The sequence below is a fragment of the Trichosurus vulpecula genome, chromosome 6 (assembly GCF_011100635.1).
Source record: "Trichosurus vulpecula isolate mTriVul1 chromosome 6, mTriVul1.pri, whole genome shotgun sequence".
Lineage (NCBI taxonomy): Eukaryota > Metazoa > Chordata > Mammalia > Diprotodontia > Phalangeridae > Trichosurus > Trichosurus vulpecula.
In genome coordinates this window covers 274,654,190-274,680,776 of record NC_050578.1, presented here as the reverse complement: position 1 = coordinate 274,680,776, position 26,587 = coordinate 274,654,190, and the positions used below count along the sequence as shown (strand labels likewise).

Genomic DNA, 26,587 nt, shown 5'->3' with positions numbered 1-26,587 from the left:
TTCCCTTGCTGGCCCACTCTGACACCAGGACGGCTTTTCTGGTCCAGCCCCAATCTACCACTTCGCTGGGAAGCAAGCAGAGAAATCAGCCTCTCGTGGCTTGTTTCCCCTTGGGACTAGATGCTCTCCCAGGGTTCTTGTGCCTCTAAATCTTTTCTCCTCATACTGACCACGGTTTCTGTAGTTCCTGGAGGTACAGGAGAGGGTTACCTCGGAAAAAACCAAACCAAAGCTCTGTGAGTCTGCAGTGCAAGTATAATCACCTCCTCATTTTACATACGAGGAAACTGAGTCCCAGAAGGGAAGTGATTAACCCAAAGGGAGCCCAGGGAGCCCTTCTAACCACAGGTCTCCGAACTCCAAATACAGCACCTTCCACAAGCCCGCGCTGGCCCTCACTTCTCCCTGGGCCTTTCCAGCGGTGATGCCTGGGAATTCTAGGTGAAAGGGTCCTGGGGAGGCCGGGAGGGAGACATGGCGTCATTGTCAGTAATGGCCAGGACAGAGGAGGGACTACATCTCCCAGGAGGCCCTGGGCCGCCCCAACGCCCCAAGGCCCCTTACCCAAGACCGAGACCAGGACCAGATTGGCCTGGGGTGGGCCGAGTTCGTGGTCTTTCTGCTTGATGCCCCAGGTGGGGCCACGAGTTTGGTCGGAGGAGCAGGGGAGGCGGCAGGGACAGGCTTGGGAACCCCCCCCCCACACACACACACATACACACACACACACACACACACACACACACACACACACACACACACACACACAATCGCTCAACTTCCTGAACAAGACTTGGGCACCCTCCCCGTCCCACCCATGCTGCCACCTCCACCTCCGGCCGGCGGCCCCTGATTGGCCACCAGCTACCTGTCCGTCAGGGGCGGGGCTGGGACAGCCCCAGCCCAGGTGAGGCCGCCAGCTCGCCCGCCCGGAGAGGAAGGTGACAGCCGGGGAGGGAGGGAGGGGGGTCCAGACGCGGGGGGAGGGGGCCGCGGGTCATCGCCAGCCATGCAGCCGGCCGGGCCCTAGCCCAGGAGCACCGGGGGCTGCCGGGGGGCCGGCTCCTCCGGCCCGCAGCACCTGCCCCCCTCCAGCCCAGCGCAGCCCAGACCAGACCAGGCCGGCGCAGCGGAGCCCCGGCGGAGCGCAGCAGAGCGCACCATGGAGCGCAGCCTGGAGGCCCTGGACAGGCTGGTGCGCGGGGAGCGCGGGGGCCCGGAGCCGGCCGGCCTCCTGGACGGGCTGCTGGATCTCCTGCTGGGGCTGCACCAGGAGCTCTCCAGCGCCCCGCTGCGCCGGGAGAGGAACGTGGCGCACTTCCTCAGCTGGGGTAAGTGGGCTGGAGGTGGGCCGGGGTGGCCGACGCTCTCCCCATGCCCTGCTGGGGAAAGCCACCTGGCAAAGTACTGCCCGAGACTTGGAAGGGCTCCGAGGAGAGGGAGGGACGAGCCCAGCCATTCCAGGGCGCATCCACGCGGGGCTAAGCCTGCCCGCCCACCCACACACTCTCTGATGCGCCTCTCGCATACACCTAGGGGGACGCTCCCCCATTAGGACTCAGGCACATGCCGCGCTCACACACGCAGCCGCTCCCTGCCCGGTCGCACACATGCTCGGGCAAACGCTGCCTCTCCAGCCCTTTTGTTACTGGCCGTGAGCAAGACTCTGGCCCTCTTTTAGCCTCCCCACCTGTGCAGGGACCCCTCTGGTGGAAGGGACATCAATCAGATGACGCTCCACCTTCCCCCATCTCAAATCTCCCAGAGGGACCCAGCCCCCTTTCGGTGGACCGTGGCGGCTGAGTCACCTGGGAGTGTCTGGCCCAGGGTGACCCTGAACCCCAGGCGGAGGAACTCAGCTAGGGCTCTGGCTGCGGGGCCACAGTCCCCCAGCCCTGCCCGCCCCAGTGTCCCAGGTACCCAGCTGCAGAGCTGGGCTTCCCGAGGGTGGGGCCTTGGCTGAGTGTTTGCCCAGCCCAGGGCCTTTGGCATTCCTGCTGCTCCTCAGCCTGCTCAGGCCTCCGCTTCACAACCCAGATGTTCGGGGACATCCAGCCCCTGCTCTAATCATGGCATGCAGCCTTAGGAGCAAGCGGGTGCCCCGGATTTTCTACCTATGCTACCTCCTTCTCCCTCTCTAACTCTGTGCTTCCAGGAACTTCCTCTCCCCTGACTTTCCCCAGTGAGGCTGCTGTTTCTGGACTCTCTAACTCTTCTCTGTAGAGTTCTGATCCCTGGGTTGTAGGTTCCCACTAGCTGTTTGTTCGTGGGCAAAATGCTTCCCTTCTCTGGCCCTTAGTTCGCCCAGCTGTAAAATGAGAGCATGGACCCAGATGGCACCTAATAGATGCTTTTTGAATAGAATTTAAGCCCAGATGATGTTTAAGGTTCCTTCCAGCTCTGCCGTTCTCTCTCTCTCTCTCTCTCTCTCTCTCTCTCTCTCTCTCTCTCTCTCTCTCTCAATATTTGGCTCTCATTCTTCTCCCTCCTGGACTCCTGTGTGTGTGTGTGTGTGTGTGTGTGTGTGTGTGTGTGTTTATGTGTGGGGGTGACTCATTCCTCCTCTGCTGTGACTCGCCCTGCTCCCCAGGTTGCGTTGGGGGGTCCTCCCCATTCCTACAGAAGCCTAGAATTAGGGTTAGAGACTGAACTTCATCTGCCTAAGTGACCACTCTCACCTAATTCCCCTCTGGGCACTCTAGGGCCGCTCCCACCGCCACATACGTTTCTCTTCTTCCCTTTTCTCCCCCCCCCCCCCCAGGCTAACGAGGCAATTAATTTCTGGAAGGAGTCTCCCATACCTCCCCCGCTATAGGGTTTCTGTTTATTAAACCTGTGGAGCAGCTCTGTGTGGAAGCCCACAAACCAGCCTGGTTGATGGGGAGCTTACCTCCTGAAAGGAGAAACTGAGGCAGAGAATGGACCTGAGCTTCAAGACCCAGGAACTTGGCCTTTCATTTTCCCCGGTCCCTAATTTCCTCTCTAGCCCCTGGCCCACCTCTCCCTCCTCCTACTTAGGACTGATCCCCAGGTCTGCAGTGATCCAAGTAAATTCACCAGGGACTGTGCTAGGTTTGGAGGCGCTGGAGGAAAACAAAGCTCTCTGGGAGCTCTTGTCTGGGCCTCAGTTTCCCCTTTGGCAGTGAGGGAGTTAGACTAGATCAAGGGTTCTTAACCTGGGGTCTGGGAACTTAAAGTTTTTGGATAACTTTTTCAATATAATTGCTTCAGTGAGTTTTATCTTATGCATTTAAAAACAATTCTGAGCAGCTGTCTGGGAGCTGCCGCAGACACAAAAAGGTTAAGAAGCCCCTTCCTGCTCCGAATCCCAGGGGCCTGTGGTATGCCCTCCCTGGAGCAAGGGTGGGGAGAGAAAGGCCAGTATGGGGGGGGGGGGGGCAGGACACGGAGAAGGGGCTGCCTGGATGGGAAGATCAGAGGTATGGTTCCAGGTGGAGGCAGGGGAGGCGCCTAAGGGCAGAGAGAGAAAAGGATTGGAGGGGACCAGAGAGGGGAGGATGGGGGCGGGGGGATGGGAGGGCCTGGGAGGGGTGGAGGGAGGGTAGTGGCTGTTTATTCCTCTCTAGGCTGTGTTTACACTCTCAGTAAAAGGTTTCTTGCCTGGGCTTCCCCAGGGGAGTCAGCTTGGGGCAGGGCTTGAACCCTGCGTCATAGCCCGGAGGGACTGAGTTGTGTGCCCTGGGTTTAGCCAGATTGTCCCATCATTCGGGCTTCCCTCCCCATCCCCAGCCTGGCCTCCCATCTGCTTTCCCCACTTCTAGAAAGACCCATTTATTTGAAGCTTGACTTGCTGGCTACTTGTTCCCTGTGGGACCTTGGGCAAATAACCTTACCTCTCTGGGTCTCAGTTTCTCCTTATGTAAAATTGAGGGAGAGGCCCTTCCAGGTCCCCTGATCCTTTGCCAAGATCCCACTCCCCTCCAGCTCCCCCATCCCGCCCTCTCTCCCTCTCCCCTGGCTCCCACTTTGGCTTCTCTCCAGAAGCCAGGCAGATGCCCCCCAGCCCAAGGCTGGCAAGGGCAAGGGCCCCAGCCCAATGCCTCCTCCTCCTGCCCCCCCCATGCTTTCCCTATGAAGAATGTCACCAATCCGGTTCCCCAAGACAGGTCCAGGCCTGGCCCCTGCCAAGGGGAGCCTGGAGCTCAGAGCCTGGAGCCTGGGTAGGGTGAGCTAGGGATGGGGTTATGCCCCCCAGTATCCCCGGTGGACCTTCCCCAGCTTTTCTTCTTAGGGGCTGGGGGACTATAAGTCTTAGCCCCCATGGAGATGGCCATTCACACTGGGTCAAGTAGAGTGTGGGTGCTGCCCTAGAGGTGGGGGGCAGTAAGTAGTAACCCTCTGGGTGGGTTTCTAGGTAGTTGTGGATTAGAGGGAAGGGTAACTGACAGTGTTCCGAAAATTTCCCCCCTCCTCCTGCCCATTACTCAACTCCTACCCATTGTCGGCGATGGCTTAGACTACAACTGCCATCAGCCCCTGGGAGGAGAGCTAACTGACCTGGACTCATGGGAATTGTAGTACTCCCACCCAACTTAGAGAAAGCATAGTCACATAGCTCGTGGGGTCTGGAGAGCACTGCAAGTAGTTCCTTACAGCTGGGATTGGTTCCTCACCTGGACAGTGGAGAAAGCTATCAAGGGACCCCTTCTCAGAATCAGCACTTTGAGGCATAGAATAAAAGACAAGAGGATTCTAAAGGAAACCAATTAGATTGAAATAGATTTTATTTAAAGTAAGTTCACAGATCTCAGGCTAAGACCCTTATCTCATTGGATCAGAAGACCTTGAGCCAAAAAGATATCTGACATCTGGTCTGGCTGCTTCAGTGATTTTTTTTTTCTCTTAATTTTTTTTTAAATTCTGAACTTAACAAACTCCAAATAAAGTGGGCATTTCCATGTAAAACATAGAATGTGAAAGTGTGACTGGTCTATGTCACTTACTTTTCTTTAAAAATATATAAAATAAATTCATCCTGTAGCTTTCAAAGCAGCCCTGCTTATCTGGGATGCTTTCTGGCTTTCTGTTCTGTGAATTCAAAAGAAAAGAAAGATGCTCCAATGATCCTCCCTCCCTTCCTTCCTTCTTTCTTTCCTCACTCCCTCCCTCCTTCTCTCTACCTCCTTTACTTCATTCCTTCTCTCCCTCCCTCTCTTCCTTCCTCCCCCCTCCCTTCCTTCCTTCCTTCCTTCCTTCCTTCCTTCCTTCCTCCCTTCTTTCCTCACTCCCGCCTTCCTCCCTCCCTCCTTCCTTCCCTCCCTCCCTCCTCCCTCCCTCCCTCCTCTCTCTCCCTCCCTTACTTCACTCCTTCCCTTCCTTCCTTTCTCTCTCCCTCCCTTTCCTCCTCCCTTCCTCCCTCCCTTCCTTTCTCCCTCCTTCTCTCCCTCCCTCCTTTTCTTCCTTCATTCCTTCCTGGAGGGGGCAGAGGCAGGATCCAAAGCCAGGCCCCCCAATGCTGTATTACCTGTCTCCTTCCTTTTACAAAGGGGGAGCTGAAGGTCGGGGAGCAGTGGCATGCCCAAGATCCCCGAACAAGCTTGCAGCAGAGCGGGATCAGCGTGTGTTACCTGAAGCCGTGGGCAGGGGCTCCTCCTCTCCCCTCACTCAAGCCTTTCTCTCCCCTCCCAGCTGCCCCCTTCGTGACAAAGGTGAAAGGTCTGAGGCTTCAGAGGGACGACTTTGAGATCCTCAAAGTGATTGGCCGGGGGGCCTTTGGGGAGGTGAGTTCCCAAGGGCTGGAGGTGGGCAGGGACCAGGGTCCTCGCCTGGAGGGCTACATGACCCTTGCTCTCCCTGGGGCCCCCCACAGGTCGCGGTGGTAAGACAGAAGAACACAGAGCAGATCTTTGCCATGAAGTTGCTGCACAAATGGGAAATGCTGAAAAGGGCTGAGGTCAGTGGGTCCATCCCTGTGCCTTCTGGGGCACAGAGGGCCGAGGTCAGCGGGTCTGTCCCTCTGCCTGCTGGGGCATGGAATGTCAGGGAGTTGTCAGGAACTTTGAGCTTAACTGGTTCAGACTCCTCGGTTTACAGTTGGGGAAACTGAGTCATGGAGGGCCACTCAGAGACTTGGCCAAACCGGGATAGGACCGGTTAGGCGGGAGCTTTTGTGAATGGGGCGAGGGCTGTTCTGGTTGCCCCATGCACCGACGTCTTTCTTTCTCTCCTCCAGACCGCCTGCTTCCGGGAGGAGCGTGACGTCCTGGTGAAAGGAGATGGCCGCTGGGTGACAAAGCTCCATTGTGCTTTCCAGGATGATGACTATCTGGTGGGCTTTGCAGTGAGGGTCTGGCCAGGGCCTTTGTGGCATAGGATCAGGGCAGGGCCGAGGCACGGGAAATTGTCTGTGAGGCCAATTGACCAGTCCATAGCTACTGCTAACCCTCCATCTGGTCCCCCTATCTAGACCATGGGGTAGCTGGGAGAGGGTCAGCACTGAGGGTCTGAGAGTGACACACGCCCCCGGGATTCACAAGGGAGGTTTGGTACCTTTGGGAGCAGGGGTGCTAGGGCCCATGGTGCTTTGAGCTGCCGAGTACTCCCCGGGGGGGTTGGGATATAAGGGACAGGGGGTGGTGACAATGGGTCAAATGTGATATTGTGGGTAGAGCACTTAGTGAAGTGCCTGGCACATAGTAGGAACTTAATAGATGCTTATTCCCTTCTCACACCCTGCCCAGTACTTGGTCATGGACTACTATGCTGGTGGAGACCTGCTGACCTTGCTGAGTCGCTTTGAGGACCGGCTGCCCCAAGAGCTGGCCCAGTTCTACCTGGCAGAGATGGTGCTGGCCATCCACTCCCTGCACCAGCTGGGCTATGTGCACAGGTGCCAGGCTCCTCCAAGTCCCTGTACTAGGACCAGGCAACCCTCAAAGTTGTCTCTGTCCCCTTCCCACCCACCAGGTCAACCCGCCTGCCCTTCCTCCCCACAAGGATCCAGGAGTCCTGGTCCCCTACCCTCTACCTCCCAAATTTGAACATCTGGCCCCTTCCCACCCCGCCCCCATTCTACCTTCCCTCCCCCCAAGGACCCAGGAGTTCTGGTCCCCTGCCCTCTATCCCTCACAGACTCTAGTTTCCTTCTCAGAATCCAGGGACCATTCCATGTTGTCCTGCTACAGAGCAGGAGCATACCTCAGAGGTCATTGAGCCCAAGCCCCTCATTCTATAGATGAGGGGAGGGAGGCCCAGAGAGGGAAAGTCAGGTAGTTGAGAGGCCTGGGCTCTCTGTTCTGCTGTGTGACCCTGGGCCAGATGCTTCCCTCTCTGGGCCTTGGTTGTCCCTGTACAATGCGTCAGACTCTGAGGTCCCTCCCTGTTCGTTCTGCATCCTCTGACCTGATCCCGGCTCTCCTGATGCAGGGATGTCAAGCCGGACAACGTGCTCCTGGACACAAACGGGCACATTCGCCTGGCCGACTTTGGCTCCTGCCTGCGGCTCAATGCCAATGGAATGGTGAGGGGAGGCTCCCTGGGAGCAGTGTGAACTCAGGCACCATCTGACACCCCCACCTCACCCTGCCCTTGTCCCTGACCTCCAGGTGGACTCCTCGGTGGCCGTCGGCACCCCTGACTACATCTCCCCTGAGATCCTCCAGGCCATGGAGGAAGGAAAGGGCCACTATGGGCCACAATGTGACTGGTGGTCCTTGGGGGTCTGTATGTATGAGCTGCTCTTTGGAGAAACCCCCTTTTACGCTGAGTCTCTGGTGGAGACCTACGGCAAGATCATGAACTATGAGGTCAGCAGGGCGGGATGGGAGAAGAAGGTGGAAGAAGGCCTTGGGGTGCCAGACAGAGGGCAGAAAGGGAGAGGAGAGGCGACCACAGTAGCCTTTGTGACCCTGGCAAATCCCTTTCCCTCGCTGGGCCTCATCTGTGAAGTGAGGGGCTTGGACCTCTACAGACCTGTGAACTCAGGGTTCTAGGCAAGGGGAAGTGGATACATACCCAAGTTCTAGACTCAGGAAGAAGCCTTGGGGTTTGAGCTAGGGGATAGCCAACTGAGTTCTAGGACAAGTGTCTGGGTTCTAGGATGAAATGAGGTGGGGATGCCCATGGGCTTAGACTATGGGAAGGGAGCAATGCCTGGGGTTCTAGGCTAGAACAAGGATGCTCAAGGTTCAAGGCTAGGGGCTGAAGATAGCCACCCAGGTTCTAGCTTGGAAGAACATATGCTTAGGTTGTAGGGAGGGGCCCAGAGGGGCTCTAAGGTTCTAGGCTGGGGAGGACTTTGAGGGACCAGGTTCTGGTGTGGGTTCTAGAGTCGAGTGAGGAGGCCTGAGGTTCTAGATTGGGGGTGAGATGCAGACTTCTGGGTTCTGGTTCAGTGACTGGGCTCTGGAGAAGGGGGTCAGCTGAATCTGGGGTCCCAGCACTCTCTCCCCTCCTTCAGGACCACCTGCAGTTTCCCCCAGATATCCCTGAGGTGTCAGAGAGCGCCCGGGACCTGATCCGCAAACTCCTGTGCCGCCAGGAAGAGAGGCTGGGCCGGGGGGGCCTGGATGACTTTCGGGGGCATCCCTTCTTTGAGGGGGTGGACTGGGAGCAGCTCCCAAGCAGCACTGCCCCCTACATCCCAGAGCTCCAGGGGCCCGTGGACACCTCCAACTTTGATGTGGACGATGACACCCTTAACCACCCGGTGAGGGGACAATGCCAGGCTGGGGGACTGCCTGCCTCCTGGGTCTCTGGGGCTGTAAGAACTACAATTCCCAGAATACTCCTAGGCCCATAACTCAGTGTTGGTGTTCGCATCCTCCCACCTTCAAGATGACGGTAGTTTAATCTGGACTCAAGAGAGCCAACTTTGGGGTGGTGCGGTGGGGCAGCTGCCCTTCTCTCCCAGCCCAGGATCCCTAGGGCTATCAGGGTGAAGCCTAGATGCAGGGCAGGACTACAACTCCCAGCAGCCTCTGTGGGTGGCCAGCCAGGTCCTAGGGAGGCCTACCCCATAAAGTCTCATGGGAGTTGTAGTCTTTGTGCCAGGAGGCCTGGCCAGGATGTGGGGAAGCCGCCCTTTGGTCCATGTTTCCCAGAGCGGAATCTCACGGCTTTTCCATCTCTGCATTTTAGAGCTTGAGTCAGTTCAGGCCTGCAAGCACTTATGAAGTGCCAGTTGAATATGTCGCTGGGCTAGTCAGGTGATATAAAGAGAGGGGACCTTGAGAGCCATCCTTAGGCACCCAGGCAATGGGAAGGGTGCCTAGCTCTGCCATTGCCTCCTACCTGTGGCCTTCTCTGGGCCTCGGTTTCCCACTGTGAAATCCCCCAAGTTGGGACCCAGTGGTCTTCAGGACCCTCCTTCAGTTCTCAGTCCTCCGATGGGGAGAAGAATGATTATGAAAACAACTGACATGGGGGAGAGGCCCTGGCAAGATGCCAACCAAGGGGCCAGGGATGGGGAGGGGTCCCATCTGTCCTGGAAGGAAGAAGTGGATTTTAAAAGGCAGAGATGGGGAAGGGGGATGGGGTTGGTCGTAGGCATGCGACACAGCTTGGGCAAAAGCTTAGCGGTGAGAACGAGGCACAGAGTTTTGATTTGAAGGTAAAGCAGAGAGAGAGAGAAGGCTGGGCAGACATGGAGGATGCAGCCATGTTAGGGAGAGCCTCACTGCCTCAGTTTCCTCCTCTGTAAAACGAGAGGTTTGGACTAGACGGCCATCTCTATGGCCCCTTTCAGCTCCAAGCAGAGCAGGGGAGGCACAGGCTCAGAGCTATGCCTCCCACATCGGTGGCCGAGGGAGGCTGGATCAAGTCGAGGAGGGACCAGAGGCTCTTGTGCCTTTGGCAGTTCTGGGGCAGTCACCTCGCCTGACGCCCAGGGAGTGAGGATGTGTCTATCCCCTCCCCTTCACCTTCCTTTCTTCCTCTAGGGGACCCTGCCACCTGCTTCCCACGGGACTTTCTCAGGCCACCACCTGCCTTTCGTGGGTTTCACCTTCACGTGAGTGTAACCTTCCCCCATTATCCCCAGCCCTTCTTGGCTTCCACCTCCTTCCGCATTGTTGGGAATCTGTGGGCAGGGCTGGGGTGGGGGAGAGGATGACCAGAGATGGGGAGGACCAGGGCTGGGGTGGGGGGGGCCAGGGCCAGGGGGGATGGCCAGGGCTGGGCCAGGGGCCCTTTAAGTTATAGCTGCAAGCCAGGGGCTCATCGTGCCCCCACCCCCATCTCTCCCAGTGGAGTGCAGCTGTCGCCAGGGTCCATGGCGTGCCTGCCTCTCACTGCCCCCGGTCTCCTCCTCATCTCCAGCCCCAGGTCCAGCTCAGACAGGAGCCCTGACCTCCCAGCCTCTGGTCTGGAGCAGAGAATGTGGAACCTGGAGCAGGAGAAAGCAGAGCTGAGCCAGAAGCTGCAAGGTGAGTGGGCACGTGCCCACTGGGGTCCCAGGGGAGGGAGGCTGTGTCTCCCTAGAGCTTCTCAGGGACACCTCTTCCCCAGATGCCCTGCAGAAAGCCACCCCTGGCCAGAAGGAGCTGGAGCAGCTGAGGAAGGAGACGGAGACCCTTCGGAAGAAGCTGGCAGGTACTGGCTGGGTGGGGGACGCAGCTGGCCCCTCACTCATCTCCAGGCCTGATGTTCAGTGGAGAGCACACCAGCTCTGGAATGGAGGAGAGGAAATAAGCATTTATTAAGCACCTACTGTGTGCCAGTCCCTGTGCTAAGCACGTTACAGTCATCTCACTTGATCTCACAACAACCCTGGGGGGCAGCTGATGTTTTGATCCCTATTTTACAGTTGAGGAAACTGAGGCAAACAGAGTTTGTGACTTGCCCAGGGCCTCTGAGATAGCAGGATTTGACCTCGGGTCTTCCTGCTTCCAGGCCCAGCTCTCTATCCATTGTGCTTCTGGCCGCACTTGCCCGCTTTGGGCCTGAATTTTTCCATCTCTACCAGTGGCTTTGGCCTGAGCTCCGGCTAACATCCGGAGGTGCCCCGGCCCCAGGCCCACTGGGGCCTCTGCCCTTCTTGGCTCCTCTGCCTGAGGAGCCCTGAGCTTTCACGTGCAGCAGCCATGTGGGCAGGGAGGCTGCTGGGACTGTAGCCACTCCTGCGTCATTCACTTCTGTCTCTCTCCCCGATAGAAGCCCAGGCTGAGGGTGCTGCAGGTGAGTGGCCGGTCCCTGGGAGCAGCTGGCAGCAGGAGAGAGACCAGCTTGGCCAGGTTTGTGCCCCCTTGTCACTGCCTGTGGGGCTTGTGGCACTGGGTGGGGGCGGTGCCGGGCTTTGAGTTGGGCCAGGGTTTAAACCCTGGCTTTGCTGTTGACTGACTGGGTGGCCTTGGGCCATTCACCTCCATTCTGAGCTTGTTCTGAGGTCACTCCTGGCTCTCTGCCAGCCAGACTCTTGGGCCCTTCCCTTCCCTAGGATGCTCCGGGATCCCTGGGGGGCCCTGGAGGCTGGGGGCGGTTACAGAGCCACCTCCAAAGCAGGCCAGGCTTGCAGATCCCAGCTGGAGTCTCCATCCCATCCTTGTCTCTCTACTCCTAGGACCTGTCAGAGGCCCGGGCCCAGCTGCAGGCCCAGGCCCAGGAGCTAGTCATCTCTGACGGGAGGCAGAAGGAACTGCGGCGGAGGCTTCAGGAGGCTGAGGAGGCCACAGGAGCTGCCAGGAGTCAGGCCCAGGCCCTGAGCCACCAGCTGGAGGATGCCCGGGAAGCCCAGAACCAGGTAGCTGAGCCCAACACAGGACCCTGAGGCTGGGGGCAAGCCCCTTCTCCGCTTGGGGCGTCAGTGGCTCATTTGGATTAGATGATATGAGCTCCTGGTTATTGCTGGCTCGGCCTGAGGCGGGGCCTGGCATGGTGGGTAGAGGCCAGCCTTGCATAATAGCCTTGGAGCCCTGGGCATCATTCTCAGTGCCTGGGGCTGCTCTCTCATATTCTCAGTTAACCAAGTGAGCATCTGTCGAGTGCCTGGCACCCCTCTGGCCTCTGCATGGCCCTTGTCTCCTGGGGCAGTGTGCGTCTGCATTGGCATCAGCAGAGGGAGTTATCATGCTGGGAGTGCTCAATGGTGATGCAGGCCCAGGCCCCAACTGCCTTGGGATTTGCAAACGGGTTTCCTCCCCCAGCCTGGCGAGGCACGTGCAGCCGGTTTTCTCCATGTTGTCTGCTCTCCATCCTACAGAGGAGATACATGGCCTGCCTGTGGTCATGGGGCTCCTGAGCGTCCGAGGCAGGATTTGAACCCAGCTCTCCTGCTGAGGCACTCAGGTGACCTAATGGATGAGCTCCAGGCCTAGAGTCAGGAAGACCTGAGTTCAAATGTGGGCTGACATTTGCTAGCTAAGTAGCCCTGGGCACTGAGCGCATGGGCCTCATTTTTCTCATCTCTAACATGGGAATGGTAATGAGAGCACCTCCTTCACAGGGGGATCAAGTGAGATAACATTTGTAGCGTGCTTAGCAAAGTGCCCGGTGCACAGTAGGGGCCTAATAAATGCTTATCCCCCCGAGCCAAGCGCTTTCTGTGCTCTGCCCAAGGTCACGGTCCTAGGGGATTTCTGACCCTGTGACCTTTGCCCCCCACTTCAGCTAGAGGCCAAGGTGGCTGCCCTGAGCAGTGAAGTGACGCGGCTCCGGAAGCAGAGGGACAGGAGCAGGGAGAAGGAGAGGTCCAGAGTCAAGGTAGCCTGGAAGAGCAGGGTGGGGGCCACGTAACGGGCATTGTTCGGGTCCTTAGGCCTCTGTGGCGGGTGCTTAGTAAATGCTCGTTCAGTCATTGAACCCTGCTCCAATTGAGAAACCTCAGGGACTTCCCTCAGCCCCTTCTGACTCTTGGTTGATGCCTGAAAATCCGCCATTAGAGTTTCATTCCTTTAGCTTAACTGTTTTCCTGAACACACATGTTTTTGTTCATCTTTCTGCCTTGTGTGTGAGTGAGCTGCTTGGACCCTTGACTGAGAGCACACTGATGGGGAGGGAGCACGTGGGCCCTGAGGTGGAGGAGGGCACGCACAGCCTGTGGCTCCCGAAAAGGGCTTTGGGGATGAGGGCCCTTTCGACTTTGCTCTTTGGGGAGGGGCGGAGGCTTGGGGCTGGGAGCTGATTTTTTTGTACTGTCTACAGGCCATCCATCCACCCCCTGAGACCAATGGCTCTGGCCCCAGAAGCCCTGTGCACCCAGGGGCTGGCCAGCAGGAGGCCCTGAAGAAGGAGCTGGAGGCTTTGAGATCTCAGCTGGACCAGGCTCGGAGCCAGGGGTGAGAAGAGAGGGCAGGGCAGGGCGGGACCTTGGGGCACTGGTGCCAGGGGCCACCTTGAGCTCAGAGAGCCATCAGCTGTCTTCTTCCCCGGCAGCACCAGCCCAAAGGGGAAGGATGAACTTATCCGGCTACAGGAGGAGAATAGACGTCTAACCCAGGAGCAGGAGCAGGTGAGCTGGGGCCCTCCTGGGCTTGAGTCCCTAGCTTCCCCTCTTTGGCCAGCCTTGGCACAACCGTATCTGGGAGGGCTTCCTGGAGAAGCTGGCATTTGGGGATCTCATTATTTGGGGCTCTCTGCTTCTCCCTTCTGGGAAGCTCTCGGGAGAACTGGAGCGAGAGAAACAGATCAAGAAACAGCTGGAAGGAGAGAGACGGGAGAGGGAGAGCACCTGGGAGGCCCAGATTTCCGACATCCTCACCTGGTGGGTGAGGCTCCCTGCTGGCTGCTGCAGGGGAGCCCAGGGGGTGGCGGTGGGGGGGTGGGGTGGGGAGCAGGGAGGGGCGAGCAAAGGCTCCTGAGCCAAGCCCCTCCTGCCCTCCCACAGGGTGAATGACGAGAAGGTCTCTCGAGGCTATCTGCAGGCTCTGGCCACCAAGATGGCAGAGGAGCTGGAGGCCTTACGTGCTGCGGGCGCCCAGACGCTCCCAGCCCGGCCACTTGTGAGTCCCTGGGCCTGGGGCATCTGGGTGGGGGGCCTAGAAGGTCCCCAAAAGTCTCCTTAGTGTCTGGACATTGTGCCTGGAATTCCAGCAGTGGCCCAATAGTGCCTGCTCTGGACTCCTCTATTCAAATGGAAATCAAGGCAGAGAATGTTAAGAATCTGAACCCTGACTTGGGAATGAATCGCTCTCAGAACCATAGACTGTTAGGGCTGGGAGGGGCCTTTAGAGATCCAACAGGTTAACCATCATAGAGCCCATTGTACGGATGAGGACCCTGAAGCCCAGAAAGGAGAATGGATTTGCCTACAGTTCCACGGCCGATTAGTGATGGAGCCCACCTTGGGACATGCATGTGGGATGGGAGTCTGGGGCAACCTTGGAGGGAGGGAGGGCGGGCGTCTCACTGGATCTGGCCTTGTTGTGGGCCAGGACCACCAGTGGAAGGCCCGGCGGCTCCAGAAGATGGAGGCCTCGGCCAAGCTGGAGCTGCAGTCCGCCCTGGAGGCTGAAATCCGAGCCAAGCAGAACCTTCAGGAGGAGCTGGGTCGGGTGCAGGAAGCCCAGCGCCAAGCTGAGAGGTAGGCCCCCTGAGGATAGGGAGGGGCAGCCCTGGGCCTCCCTGTCTCTGGGGGGCTACTGGATGAGGGAAGGATGTGGTCCCAGGGGAGAAGGAGGCTCCAGGGGCATCCCTGGAGAGGATGTAGTCAGGGAGGGGAGGGAAAGGGTAACAGAAGAGGCTGGTTAGCAGAATAGACATTCCAACTTAAGCCCATGTGACATTATAGCTGAGAATGCCCACCGACTAGAACAGCGGAAGTCATGGCTGGGAGGGACCTAGAACACAGAACTAGGAAGGATCTAGAACACAAAACCAGGAAGGACCTAGAATACAGAGCTGGGAGGGACCCAGAACTAGAAAGGACCTAGAACACAGAGCTAGGAGAGGCACCTAGAACACTGAGCAGGGATGGCCCTTAGGCCGCCCTCTAGACCATCGCCTTATTTTCTCTGGCACCTGTGGCCTGGGAAGCCCCCCTCCATCTTCACCTCACCTTGTCTCTGGACTCTAGCTCCCAGGGGCTGGGTTTGGGGAATGCTCCCTGATGGAGGGAGTTAGTGTTGTGAGGGGGCTGCTGTAGACAAGGTCCCCCTCTCTCCGTCTCCAGCCACCTGAAGGAGGCCGAGAGGCGGAACCAGGCCCTGCAGCAGGAGCTGGCCACCCTGCGGGAGGAGCTGAAGGCCCGGGGGCAGGGGGGTAAGAGCCCAGTGGTGGGAGGTGGGAGCCTTCCCAGAGGCCCGAGGGTTGGGGGTCAGATCCTGGCCTGGCTGCCTGCCTTCTGCCCCTTCATCTCTCAGCTTCTAAGATGAGGACAGTCACCATGCCAGGCTTTGGTCCTAACCAGAGGCGCTATGCCAGTGACGGTACAGGCCTGAACAATAGATGGTTACAACCAAGGACAAAACCGGAGCTGGGAGGGCCTGGACAAGCTTGTGACACCCCCCTTCCCGGGCTCTCCCTCCTGGACTCGACTTCCTATTCCCTTTCTCTCTCCAGATTCCAAACAGTCCAATTCCCTGATTCCGTTCCTGTCCTTTCGGAGCTCAGAGGTGGGGTGGGGGTGGGGGAAGAGGCAGGGCAAGGGGGGATGAGCAGGGGGTAGAGACAGGGCAGGGGGGGATGGGTAGGGAGTGGGGGGATGGGTGGGGGGTAGAGGCAGGGCAGGGGGGGATGGGTAGGGGGTGGGGGAGAGGTGGGGCAGGGGGAGAAGTAGGGCAGGGGTAGGAGGTGGGGAAGAGGCAGGCCAGGTTTGGGTTCTTCCTGGGTGGTTTGGATGGAGGAGGAGGAGGGAATGGCTTTTTACCCGCTGCCTTCCTCCTCCCACCCCTCCCCTGACCCGGCCCTGCAGAAGGATGCTTCAAAGGAGGCTGCCAGCTCCTCAGACGTCCCTGACTCCTGGCGCCTGGGGGCTGAGGCAGAGCTGCGGCCAGAGGGCCGACGCAGCATGCGGTTGGGGGTGAGGCCCTGGCACTGAGTGGAGGCCAGACCCTTCCCTCCCTCTCCCCCAACCCCTGCCCATCCCTCTCCAGCCCTCATTTGTTTATTCATTCAACAAGCAGTTATTAAGTGCCTACTGTGTACTGGGCACTATATTCAGTGCTGGGGATACAGAGACAGAAATAAGCCAGCCCCTGTCCTCAGGGAATTTATGTTCTATTGGAAGAAATAACATCTTCCATGGATACAGAAATACAAGATATCTGCCAAAGAAATGCTATGTAATGTGGGTGGGGGGCAAGGAGGGAGGGGGACTTATGCCTGTGGCAGATCAGGAACGGCCCAAGCTGGGCCTCCTAGCTCCCGCTTCCCTCCCCAAACCCAGGCATCGTTTCTACTGGCCCTGGGTCCTGGTGCTCCCTGACCCCCTTGATAAGTGTCTCTTTCTCTCTGGGTACAGGCTGTGTTTCCCCGAGCCCCGGCCCCAGCCCCAGCTGACAGTCTTCCAGCCAAGGTCAGAGCCAAGGCAGAGGCTGTGGGCAGGGAAGGATCTGACACAGACTGTCTAATTAGAAAGCCCCTTCATGGAGCCCTCCTGTGTGCCCTGGCCTCAGCTACCTGCCTGTGGGAGACCCAGGAGGGATCTTAAGACAGGAAACCTCCTAGCTGGGAGGGATCTTAGAACAGGGAATGTCTTAGCTGGGAGGGATCTTAGAACAGGGAATGTCCTAGCTGGGAGGGATCTTAGAACATGGAACATCAGAGCCTGGAGGGATCTTAGAACAGGTTACATCCCACCTGGGAGGTATCTTAGAACAGGGAACGTCCCAGCTGGGAGGGACCTCAGAATGGAGAACGTTACTGAAGAATTCCCACTGGGCAGAGTGTCAGGAGATGACACTGGATGCATAGGGGGTGCAGCGTCTGCCTCAAGGTCGGACTTGGTACCTGGAGTGTAACCTGGCTGTCTTCCCTTCCCAGCCTGGTTCCCATGCCCTGCGCCCCCGGAGCTTCCTGTCCCCCACCAAGTGTCTGCGATGCACCTCGCTCATGCTCGGCCTCAGCCGCCAAGGGCTGGCTTGTGAAGGTGAGATGCCTTTCTTCTGCCCCAGACTCCCGAGCTCCCTCCTTGGTCCCATGCCCCTCTCTCCTGGTTGGCTCTGTGCCTGCACTGCCCGGTGCCCTGGCTCCACTTACTGTCCCTTCTGTCTCTCCTGCATGCCCCAGCCTGCAGTTATTTCTGCCATTCTGCCTGTGCCCCCCTGGCCCCTCCCTGCCCTGTGCCCCCTGAGCTCCTCCGGACAGTCCTGGGGGTGAACGCCGAGACTGGCATTGGTACAGCTTATGAGGGCTTCCTGTCGGTGAGTGGGGCCCCGGGAGGGGTGAGGTCAGGAGGGACGGACTCAGGGCTGGCTCAGGGGTGGCCCCCCTGATCCGTGGCTCCCTCCTCCACCCCTGCCCAGGTGCCGCGCCCCTCGGGGGTGCGCCGAGGCTGGCAGAGGGTGTTTGCCATGCTCAGCGACCTCCGCCTCCTCCTGTATGATGCCCCTGACCCTAAGCTCTGTCCCGCAAGCAATGCCCTCATCCAGACATTAGACCTGAGGTGGGTAAAGTCCAGGGGAGGGAGGTTTGGGCGTGGACAAAGGCCTACAGTGTAGACAGTCTGGGAGAGAGGCTGCAGGAGGATGGGAAGGAGGATGGCAGCTGGGAGCCGAGGGTCCTGGAGGTTGGATACAGGAGAGGAGAGGCTGCAGGAGGCAGGGAGGGAGGAGCAACGTGTTCCTTAACCAGGAGGGAGGTCTCTGGTGGAGTGCCCCAAGGATCTGCCCTGTCCCCGTGCCATTCTGCATTGTCATCGATGATCTGAGGACACTTCTCCTGAATCCATGGCTCGTTGGTCCTCCGCCAAGGGGCCCCAGAATGGTCAGGATACACTGGAGCCCTGGGCCTGACCTGGGAAGCCAGAAAGAGTAGGGATGGATTGCAGAGGGACAGGAGGCCTCGAGGCCAGCCCCTTCTAGGCATCTCCGATGGGTCAGCCGGCCCTACACCATCTACCAGCCACGTGGGTAGGGAGGGCTGCCTTCCACCTAGGGCTCCAGGTGCTTCCCTGGGGGCCTCTGCCCATGACCACCCTTCAGACACTTGAGGACAGCCATCACAACCTCATGAGTCTTCCTTAGGATGTCGAGGCCAGGTCTTGGGTTCAGACAATCCTTGTCAGAAACCCAAAGCGAGGGAGGCTGAACATTCCCATCTACTTCTGGGCTATAGAACCCGGCTTCTCTTCCCTGTGAATGGGCTCTATCTCCCCAGTAGGATGGAAACTCCTTGAGGGCAGGCACAGCCTCCCTGTTGTATTTGTAGCCCTGACTTGGCGCATAGACAGCAGGTGCTTAACAGAACATTGACAGAGGCGTGGCTAGACAGCAGCCCCTGGGAAAAAGACCCAGAGATCAGAGTGGGCAGCAAGCTCTCCCAATATCCGAGGCTGCATTGGGACGTGGCAGCAACAGAAGCCGATGGTGCTAGAGGGATGCGTTCAGAAATGCCGAGCTTCCAGAACTAGGGAGGTGACGATCCTTCTGTTGTCCTGGAGAGCTGTGGGCGCTCTGGGGCTGGGTGCCTGCTTGTGGTTTAAATTGATATCTTTGGGTTTCCCCTCTGCCTCCCAGAGAGGTATCCTTCAAGACAATGAATAGAGAAGGAAAGAACGAACAGCTCAGCAAAAGTAAACACATCTACTGATTCTGAGTCCTATGTTGTATTCCACACCTGCAGCCCCCTACCTCTGCCAGAAAGGGAGGGGAGTTGGATCTGACTGTTCAGGAAAGATAAGCTAGTCCAATAAGAGCTTGTCCAGAAGAGGGTAAAGGACCTTGGTGGAAGGAGTCCTTGAAGGACCTGGGAATGTTTATTTGGAGAAGAGAAGAATTGGAGGCTGGGCAGGATGTTTGTTGTTCAGTCTTTTCAGTCATGCCTGACTCTCTGTGCCCCACTGGGGGTTTTCGTGACAAAGACACTAGAGCGGTTTGCCATTTCCTTCTTCAGCTCATTTTACAGATGAGGAAACTGAGGCAGGCAGGGTAAAGTGACTTGCCCAGGGTCACACAGCTAGCGAGTGTCTGAGGCTGGATTTGAACTCAGGGAGATGAGTCTTCCTGACTCCAGGCCCGGCACTCTGTGGTGCCCTCTGGCTGTCCCAGGCAGGGCGCATCTGAAGGGGAGTCACTTAGAAGAAGGGTCCACTTTGCTCTGCTGGCTCCCAGAGGGGAAAACAGGGATGCTTCAGACCTGCTGTCAGGTCCAGCCCCAGGGGTAGCATGGCTGCCTCCAACAGGGTGGGCCTTGCCCCACTGCTGAGCTTGGTCCTGTGCCCGAAGGACCTCTTCCCAGGGACACCATCGGGAGGATTCCTCTTTAAGTGGGCATTCGATGCCTCTGAGATTCTGGGCGGGTGGTTGAGCACCAGGAGGGTGCTGCAGGGAAGAGGGGAGGGAGTGGGGACCAGGAGATGAGAAGGGGAGGTGCCACTCCTGTTCTCTGTGGCTCTCAGGGACCCCCAGTTCTCAGCCGCCCCAGTCCTGGCATCTGATGTCATCCATGCACAATCCCGGGACCTACCGCGTATCTTCAGGGTGAGTGTCTGTAAAGGGAGATTCTGGGCCATGGTCCCCTCCCCACACTGTCCCCAGTGCTGGTTGTCCAGACCGTCAGTCCTGGGGAGTCCCCACAGGCCCCATGTCCAGTTGTCACAGGTGGGCATCCAGTGGGCAGGAGGGTGGGATGAGCGGAACCCTGTTAGTATGGTGGATCAGAACCTCCCCACCCTGTGATCGCTGGGGCTCCCCACCCTCCCCATCGCCAGCATCTCCAACCTGACTTCCCCTCAGGTAACGGCATCCCAGCTGACTGTCCCCCCGACCCTGTGCTCTGTGCTGTTGCTGGCCGACAGTGAGGCGGAGAGGACCCGCTGGCTGCAAGTCCTGGGGGAGTTGCACCGCCTCCTGATGGACATGCGGCCCCGGCCCCTGCCCGTCTATACCCTGAAGGAGGCCTATGACAATGGGCTGCCCCTGCTACCCCATGCTCTCTGTGCGGCCATCATTGGTGAGACTCCTCCCTACATGTGGGCTACTGTGGAAGGTGGGGCTCCCCGCCACACCGGTGTGCTGGGGGAGGGGCAGGGCCAGCCTGGGTACAGTGGGGAAGGCACAGGGCCAACCTGGGTATAGTGGGGAAGGGGCAGGACCAGAGTCAGGAGTCAAACTTGAACCCTTCCCCTCTGTCTCCACCTCCTGGGCCACTTTGCTCCTGCGGCCTGCAGAGAGTGCTGGAGGAGGCTGGGAGGTGCTCTGAGAGGCCAGGGCCTCCTGGGGAGGGGGCTAAGGCAGGAGCTGAAGTGTAGGTGAGCTTGGCCCCAGAGGCTAGGGACTCGCCGGGCCAGGCAGCTCCTTTACTTAGGGCTCCCTTTACTCCTCCTTCCTCTAGACCAAGAGCGTCTGGCCCTGGGCACTGAAGAAGGACTCTATGTCATCCACCTGCATACCAACGGTGAGGCCGGGATGGGGCATGGAAGGCTGGAGGGTGAACCAGCAGCAGGGGCTGATGGGGAGATAACTGGGCAGGGGCCATGGGTGATGGGCACAGTTGAAGCTGATGCCCTCGCCCCCTTCCCCAGATATCTTCCAGGTGGGCGAGTGTAAGCGGGTCCAGCGCTTGGCAGTCAGCCAGCCCGCAGGGCTCCTGGCCGTACTGTGTGGCCGAGGCCCCAGTGTCCGCCTCTTTGCCCTGGATGAGCTAGAGAGCAGTGAGGCAGTGGGGGCCAAGATCGCCGAGTCCAGGGGCTGCCAGAGCCTGGCAGCAGGCCGGGTCTTACAGGCCAGCACAGCTGTACTCTGTGTGGCTGTCAAGCGGCAGGTCCTCTGCTACCAGCTGGGTCCTGGCCCTGGACCCTGGCACCGGCGCATCCGAGAGCTGCAGGTGCCCGGGCCAGTGCAGAGCCTGGTGCTGGTGGGTGACCGGCTGTGTGTGGGGGCAGCTGGAGCCTTTGCCCTCTACCCGCTGCTCAACGAGGCGGCCCCTCTAGTGCTGGGCTCAGGGCTGGCCACCGAGGGTCCGGGCCCCAGTGAGGCGCTGGGCGCTGTTGAGCTCAGCCTCAGTGAGTTCCTGCTCCTCCTTTCCACGGTGGGCATCTACGTGGACAGGACAGGAAAGAAGTCCAGGAGCCAGGAGCTCCTCTGGCCTGCGGCCCCCATAGGCTGGGGTGAGTTGGGGCATCAGGGCTGGGAGGCGAGCACAGGATGAGGGGAGGGCCCAGCAGAGACAGAGCCCTCAAATCTTTGTTTGCACCCTCTGTGAAATGGGCATAATGATGCTTGAACCTTTGGGGTTGGTGTGAGGAGGTTGCTGTGTAAACCTCGGGAGATGAGAGCTGCTGTTAACAGTGATAATGGGGGTAAGTATGCCCCCTTCTTCTCTACCTCCAACCACCAGGCTACACAGCCCCCTACCTGACAGTGTTCAGTGAGAATGCCATTGATGTGTTTGATGTTCGGAAGGCAGAGTGGGTCCAGTCTGTGCCACTCAAGAAGGTATGGCTGCCAAACCCCAGGGAGGGGAGGGCACAGGGTGAGAGGGACAGATGTAGAAGGGGGTGACCCCTAGCCCTCCAAGGACAGGGTTGGTCTCCATCCAAGGAAATGAGCTGAGGATCCCTCCCTGGGCAGCCCTCCCAAGTCCCCTCTCCTCCCTGGGCCTCAGTATCCCTTCCTGTAAAATGAGAGGGTCCCTTCCAGCACTAACTCTCTGGCTCTGTGCTCTATGCCACTGTCCCTCAGGTCCGTCCCCTGAACGCTGAGGGCTCCCTTTGTCTCTATGGCTCCGAGAAAGTCCGACTGACCTACCTCAGGAATCGCCTGGCTGGTAAGTGTAGCTGTGCATGGGCAAGCTAATGGGCACTCTCCCTGGGACCCCCGGAAGCCTTAGCCACGGGCCATTCCCCTTTCCGGAGATGCACCAGGCTACACCGGCAATGTGTGGCACTCAGAGGCAGGACCTGGGGCCTAGCCCCAGCTCGGACCCTTCCCAGCTGTAAGATCTCAGCAAGTCGATTTCCCTCTCTGAGCTTCAGTTTGCCTTCTCTGAAGTGGGGAGAATGATCCTGTGCCGCCTTGCCTGCTGAGAGGCTGACGGGCTGGCCCTGGAGTCAGGAGGAGAGATCTGGCTTTAAGTATGGTCTCTGCCCCTGCCTAGCTGAGTGACTCTGGGCATTAACAAGCGGCCAGTCTGTATGAGTGCATAACAGGTCTAGACCAAAGCGGCCAGCTGCTCAGGAAAGGGCATCTTGGGGATCCTCCACAAGTGCCCGCCCTCCTTCTGCCGTGGCTGGAGGTGACATGGCCCCCTCAGGGCCCCCCAGCTGGACCGTCCTAGCACAGCTCAGAGGCAGTCACTGGCCGCCAGGGCTCCCTGTGTTTATGCTGGGGATTCCTGAAGCGGGAGGGCTGCTGTTACAGAGAAGGATGAGTTTGACATCCCTGACCTGACTGACAACAGCCGGCGCCAGCTGTTCCGGACCAAGAGCAAACGGCGTTTTTTTTTCCGGGTCTCTGAGGAGCAGCGCCAGCAGCAGCGCAGGTAGAGGCCAGTCCCTGGGCGGCAGGTCCCTGGCTCCTGGCCCCGGGGCAGTAGGTCCTTGGCCTCTGGCCCCAGCCCATCTGTTTCCTTCCTCTATCAGAGCCCAGAGGCCCCTGTTGCCCTTGAGGTCTGTCCCTTTTCTGGGGTTAGGGGCTGCCCTGCAGGAGGGCGTGTTGGGCTGCACACTCCTTAGTGCCTATCCTGCCATCATTCCAGAGAGATGCTGAAGGACCCCTTTGTACGCTCTAAGTTCATCTCTCCACCAATGAACTTCAGCCACTTGGCTCACATGGGTCCGGGAGATGGGAGGCCAGAGCTGCCCCTGGTGAGTGGCCAGTTGATGGGGAGGTGAGGGGGGTGGGAGGGGTGGCCAGTGTGCTGGAGAGTATGGGAGCGTGTGAGGGCGGGGCCAGGCCTCAGTATATCCTACAGGGGCCAGAAGGCAGGGAGGGGCAGAAGCTTCTTTGGAGGCCACCTTAGCCAAGTGCTTGGAGCTCTGCATATACCTCCCCCCAACCCTGTCTAGACTAGTCTAGGGCAGCCTCTTGGCCACATATGGCCCTCTGGGTCCTCCAGTGGGGCCCTTTGACTAAATCCAAACTTCACAGAAGTGGAAAGAGCACAGAATCTGGAGTGGGAGGACTCATTGACCTTGGACAAGTCATCCCCCCTGAGCTTGCATGTCCCCATCTGTAAAGCGAAAGCATTGTTCCAGATAACGTCACTGCCAGGGTCAAGGCCTCGGCTGCGGCACCTCCAGTAATCTTAGCATCAAAGGAGAGGGTCCCCAGCCATCACCCCCAGGAGGGAATTGGGTGTCGCAAAGGCCAGTGACTTGCCTGGAGTTGGGCTCCTGGTTTCCAGACTGGGCTCTGACTTTGGCTGGGGCTCTGACCACTGCACACTGGTCCTGTTTGTGCCAAGTGAGGTGAACAGGAAGGAACAGAAGCTGCCAGAGGGCAGGGATTGTCAGATTCTTTGGATCTGCCTCCCCAGTGCCTGGCAGGGCACCTGGCCCATGCCAGGGGGCTGACAAACGCAAATTGACTGGTATTCCCAGTACCTGGCACATAGTAGGCACGTGGATAGAAACTGAGGGCAGGCAGCCAGCGGCTGAGTAGAGAATGGAGCTCAGGGTCTAGGGAAGGCTCTTTCGTCTTGACATTGCGCCCCTTTCCTGTAGGCTCCTGAGGACAAGGGCCGGGGAGGAGGCCGCAGTCATGGCCCTGTGAGGCCCCACAGCTTTTCAGAGGCTCCCCGACGCCCAGCCTCCATGGGCAGCGAGGTCTTTGTGCCAGACACAGACTCCGGTAAGAGGCCTACCTCCTGTTCATCCCATTCCTTCCCTCCCACTCTGCCCGGGCCCACAGGTCCGGGGCTCACCCGGCTTCCCTCGCCCAGGCACTGTGCGGCCAGCTCACCGGGCCACTCTTTCCACAGTGAGGAGGAAGCCCAGGACGTCCCTCTCCAGTGAGTCGGTGTCCTGTAGCCAGGCCCTCCTGAGTCCAGCCGTCTCTTTGAGCCAGGTGAAGAGCCCCGGGTGGAGGCATGTGTTCTAGGCTGTGGCTAGCTCCCTCTTCCCTCTTGTCTCATTCCCAAACTGAGGCAGATGCTCCCCTGGGAGAACCTTTTCTCCCTAATAATCACCCCATGGGTGTTTGTCCTGTTTATACATGTAAGCATTGGCTGGGGACTTGGAGCAGAAAATTTCAGAGCAGCAAAGGGTCTTAGGATAAGGGTCCTTAGAATACGGAATGTCAGATCTAAGAGGGTCCTTAGCACACGGAACATTAGAATTGGAAGGGAAACAGTTGAACCCCCTTGTTTTAAAGGGAGACACTGAGGCCTAGAAGGGGGTGTAGCTTTCCTAAGGCCAAGACTAGAACTAATTTCTTGTCCAATGTATTCGCCATTGGTCTATACTGTCCTAGATGTCTTAGAACAGTCTAGATTTCAGTTCTTTTAAGGTTTTACAAAAAGAATCTCCTTTTAGACTTTGAGTTCTGAATTTTGGTTCCAAAAATGTGGCCTGGGGATCCCTACCCCCTCATCCTGGGGGGACCTTCTGACCAGAGTGGGGCCCTAGGGAAGGAGTCCAGGGTACCTATGAGCACCTACGATGGGGTGGGGGGAGCCCGGGGTGCCTATGGGGACCCATGAGGGGGTGGGGGTCCTTTCCCTGATCCCCTGCCTCCTCCTCTCAGATCTCAGACCGTCCCCGGAGCCTTCCTCCGGCCCCTGAATCAGAGAGTTCACGCTGAGTCTCCCTGGCTAGGAATGCCAGCCCCTCCCCACACCAGCCCCGAAGAGGGGGAATGGAAGGAGGAAAGTGACCCACAGTGGACTGTTTTGGATCCAGGAAGGGGCTGGAGCGCCCCCTGTGGGCCACGGAGGTGTACAGGAGGGCATGGGGGCAGCAGACAGCACTTGCCCAGGGTCCAAGTTCAGGCAGGACCCGGACCTCTCTGACCAGGGTCGGCTCGAGCCTTATGATCCCAATTTCCAACCTTCCCTCATCCGCCCGGCCCTGCCCACAGAGTCAGCCAAACATTCACCTCCCCTGCTCTGTGTTGTCCTGATCAAGGAGAAGAGAGCCCTTGGTAGGGCTGTGCCCAAACAGCTGCTCAGCCCCCTGGTGGGGAGGACCCTGCTTGTGCCAAAGCCCTGTGCCCCAGGCATCAGGCTGCTCTTGGATGGAAGGGTGGGTGGGTCCAAGAGAAGGGAAGGGCCAAACTTTGGGGAAGTGGAAGGAGGAGCCCCAGGTGGCAGGTTTGGGGCGGGGAGGGGAAGGGGGGCCTTGTCAGCTGCGGCCGCTTTCTCTGCCCAGATATAAATGACTGAGGGACTGGGGCTGTGGAAGCAGGGGAAGAGAACCTCTGGGAGACCACATCCTGAGAGAAGGCTGACGAAGGCACTTGGGTAAGAGAAGGAAGGTGGAGGGAGAGAAAGAAAACGGGCTAGGGAGAGTCAGAGAGAAGTGGGGAGAGTGTGGAAGCACAGATAGAGGACAGGATTGGGACAGAGGACAGGGTTGGGACAGAGGACCTGGGATCCCAAGGTAACTGCTGTCAGTCAGTCAACACTTAGGAAGTGCCTACTGGGTGCTAAGGGCTAGTCCCCTCACCAATCTGGGCCTTGGGGTTTCTAAGGTGCTTGCAGATCTAAATCATACAATCCCATGATCCTGAGAGAGGGCCAGGGGGAGAAAAGGATGAGAGGAAGAGGAGGGACAAAAGAAAGGGAGAAGGTAGACAGTGAAGTGAAAGGGAGAAAGGAGGAGAGTTAGAGGAAGAATGGGGAGGGGCAAAGACAGGAGGAGGGCAGGGATGGAGAAAGGCATAGAAGGGGAGAAGGAGGGGCATGGTGCTGGGGGTGAGGGGAGGCAGAAGAGTGATGGAGAAAAAGCAGGCAGGACCTAAAGCGGGGTTCCCCTGGGGCAGGGCTGGAGGGAGAAGCCTTTCCTACCCGCCTTGCCATCATCTAATCAGCCTGGAGGTGGAGATGATGGGGGAGGGGGAGAGGGGGTCGGGGTTATTTATGAGGGGCTAAATTGTGGGGGATGGGGAGGGCTGCGGGGATGCTGGGGGATCCGTTCTGATTTGGACTATCTAACCCTTTGTTTGGAGGGAGGGTGACTTCAAGTTTCCGACAACTCTGTATTAGGGAGATAAAGGAGGGGATTTCATTATTGTATCATTATGGTTATTATTATTTTGAAACCTCCCGCTGTCTCAGTTGGGGGACAAGCCAAGTATTTATCTGATGGACACTGGAAGGATCAACACCAATATTGGATGTGACAAAAGAATCTAATAAAGATGTCTTTATAAGCTGCCTTCCGGCCCCTCCCCTCACTGCGCCCTGGGTGCGTGTGGGGAGGGCGGGTCACAGATCAGCCGGCTCTTCCCAGCAGACAACGTGGGGCTGGGTGGGGCAGAGGGGCTCAGGAGAGGACTCTGGGCTACACCCCTCCTCTACCCAGGGCGCTGTGCTGGCCGCCTGGGCTAGGCACGAATTCACCTACTGCTCGGGCTTCCCTCACCTTTTCTGGATG

General features: G+C 58.5%; 1 protein-coding gene across 1 annotated transcript; it reads left to right on the top strand.

Annotated features, from left to right (window-relative positions):
• The first annotated feature begins 1,026 nt into the window (after positions 1-1,026).
• Positions 1,027-25,285, top strand: CDC42BPG (CDC42 binding protein kinase gamma). Its single transcript, XM_036763931.1, has 37 exons — positions 1,027-1,331; positions 5,650-5,741; positions 5,831-5,914; positions 6,194-6,289; positions 6,702-6,850; positions 7,387-7,480; positions 7,566-7,766; positions 8,420-8,668; positions 9,900-9,970; positions 10,279-10,385; positions 10,468-10,551; positions 11,113-11,192; positions 11,519-11,698; positions 12,565-12,657; positions 13,099-13,232; positions 13,330-13,405; positions 13,551-13,657; positions 13,781-13,895; positions 14,328-14,476; positions 15,065-15,153; positions 15,454-15,506; positions 15,806-15,913; positions 16,355-16,408; positions 16,876-16,981; positions 17,122-17,255; positions 17,358-17,497; positions 19,451-19,532; positions 19,788-20,004; positions 20,386-20,448; positions 20,576-21,160; positions 21,391-21,488; positions 21,735-21,819; positions 22,413-22,533; positions 22,750-22,858; positions 23,717-23,843; positions 23,974-24,059; positions 24,738-25,285. Exons 1-37 carry the CDS (start codon positions 1,163-1,165, stop codon positions 24,792-24,794), a joined length of 4,644 nt encoding a protein of 1,547 aa, XP_036619826.1. The 5' UTR covers positions 1,027-1,162; the 3' UTR covers positions 24,795-25,285.
• The last annotated feature ends 1,302 nt before the right edge of the window (positions 25,286-26,587 follow it).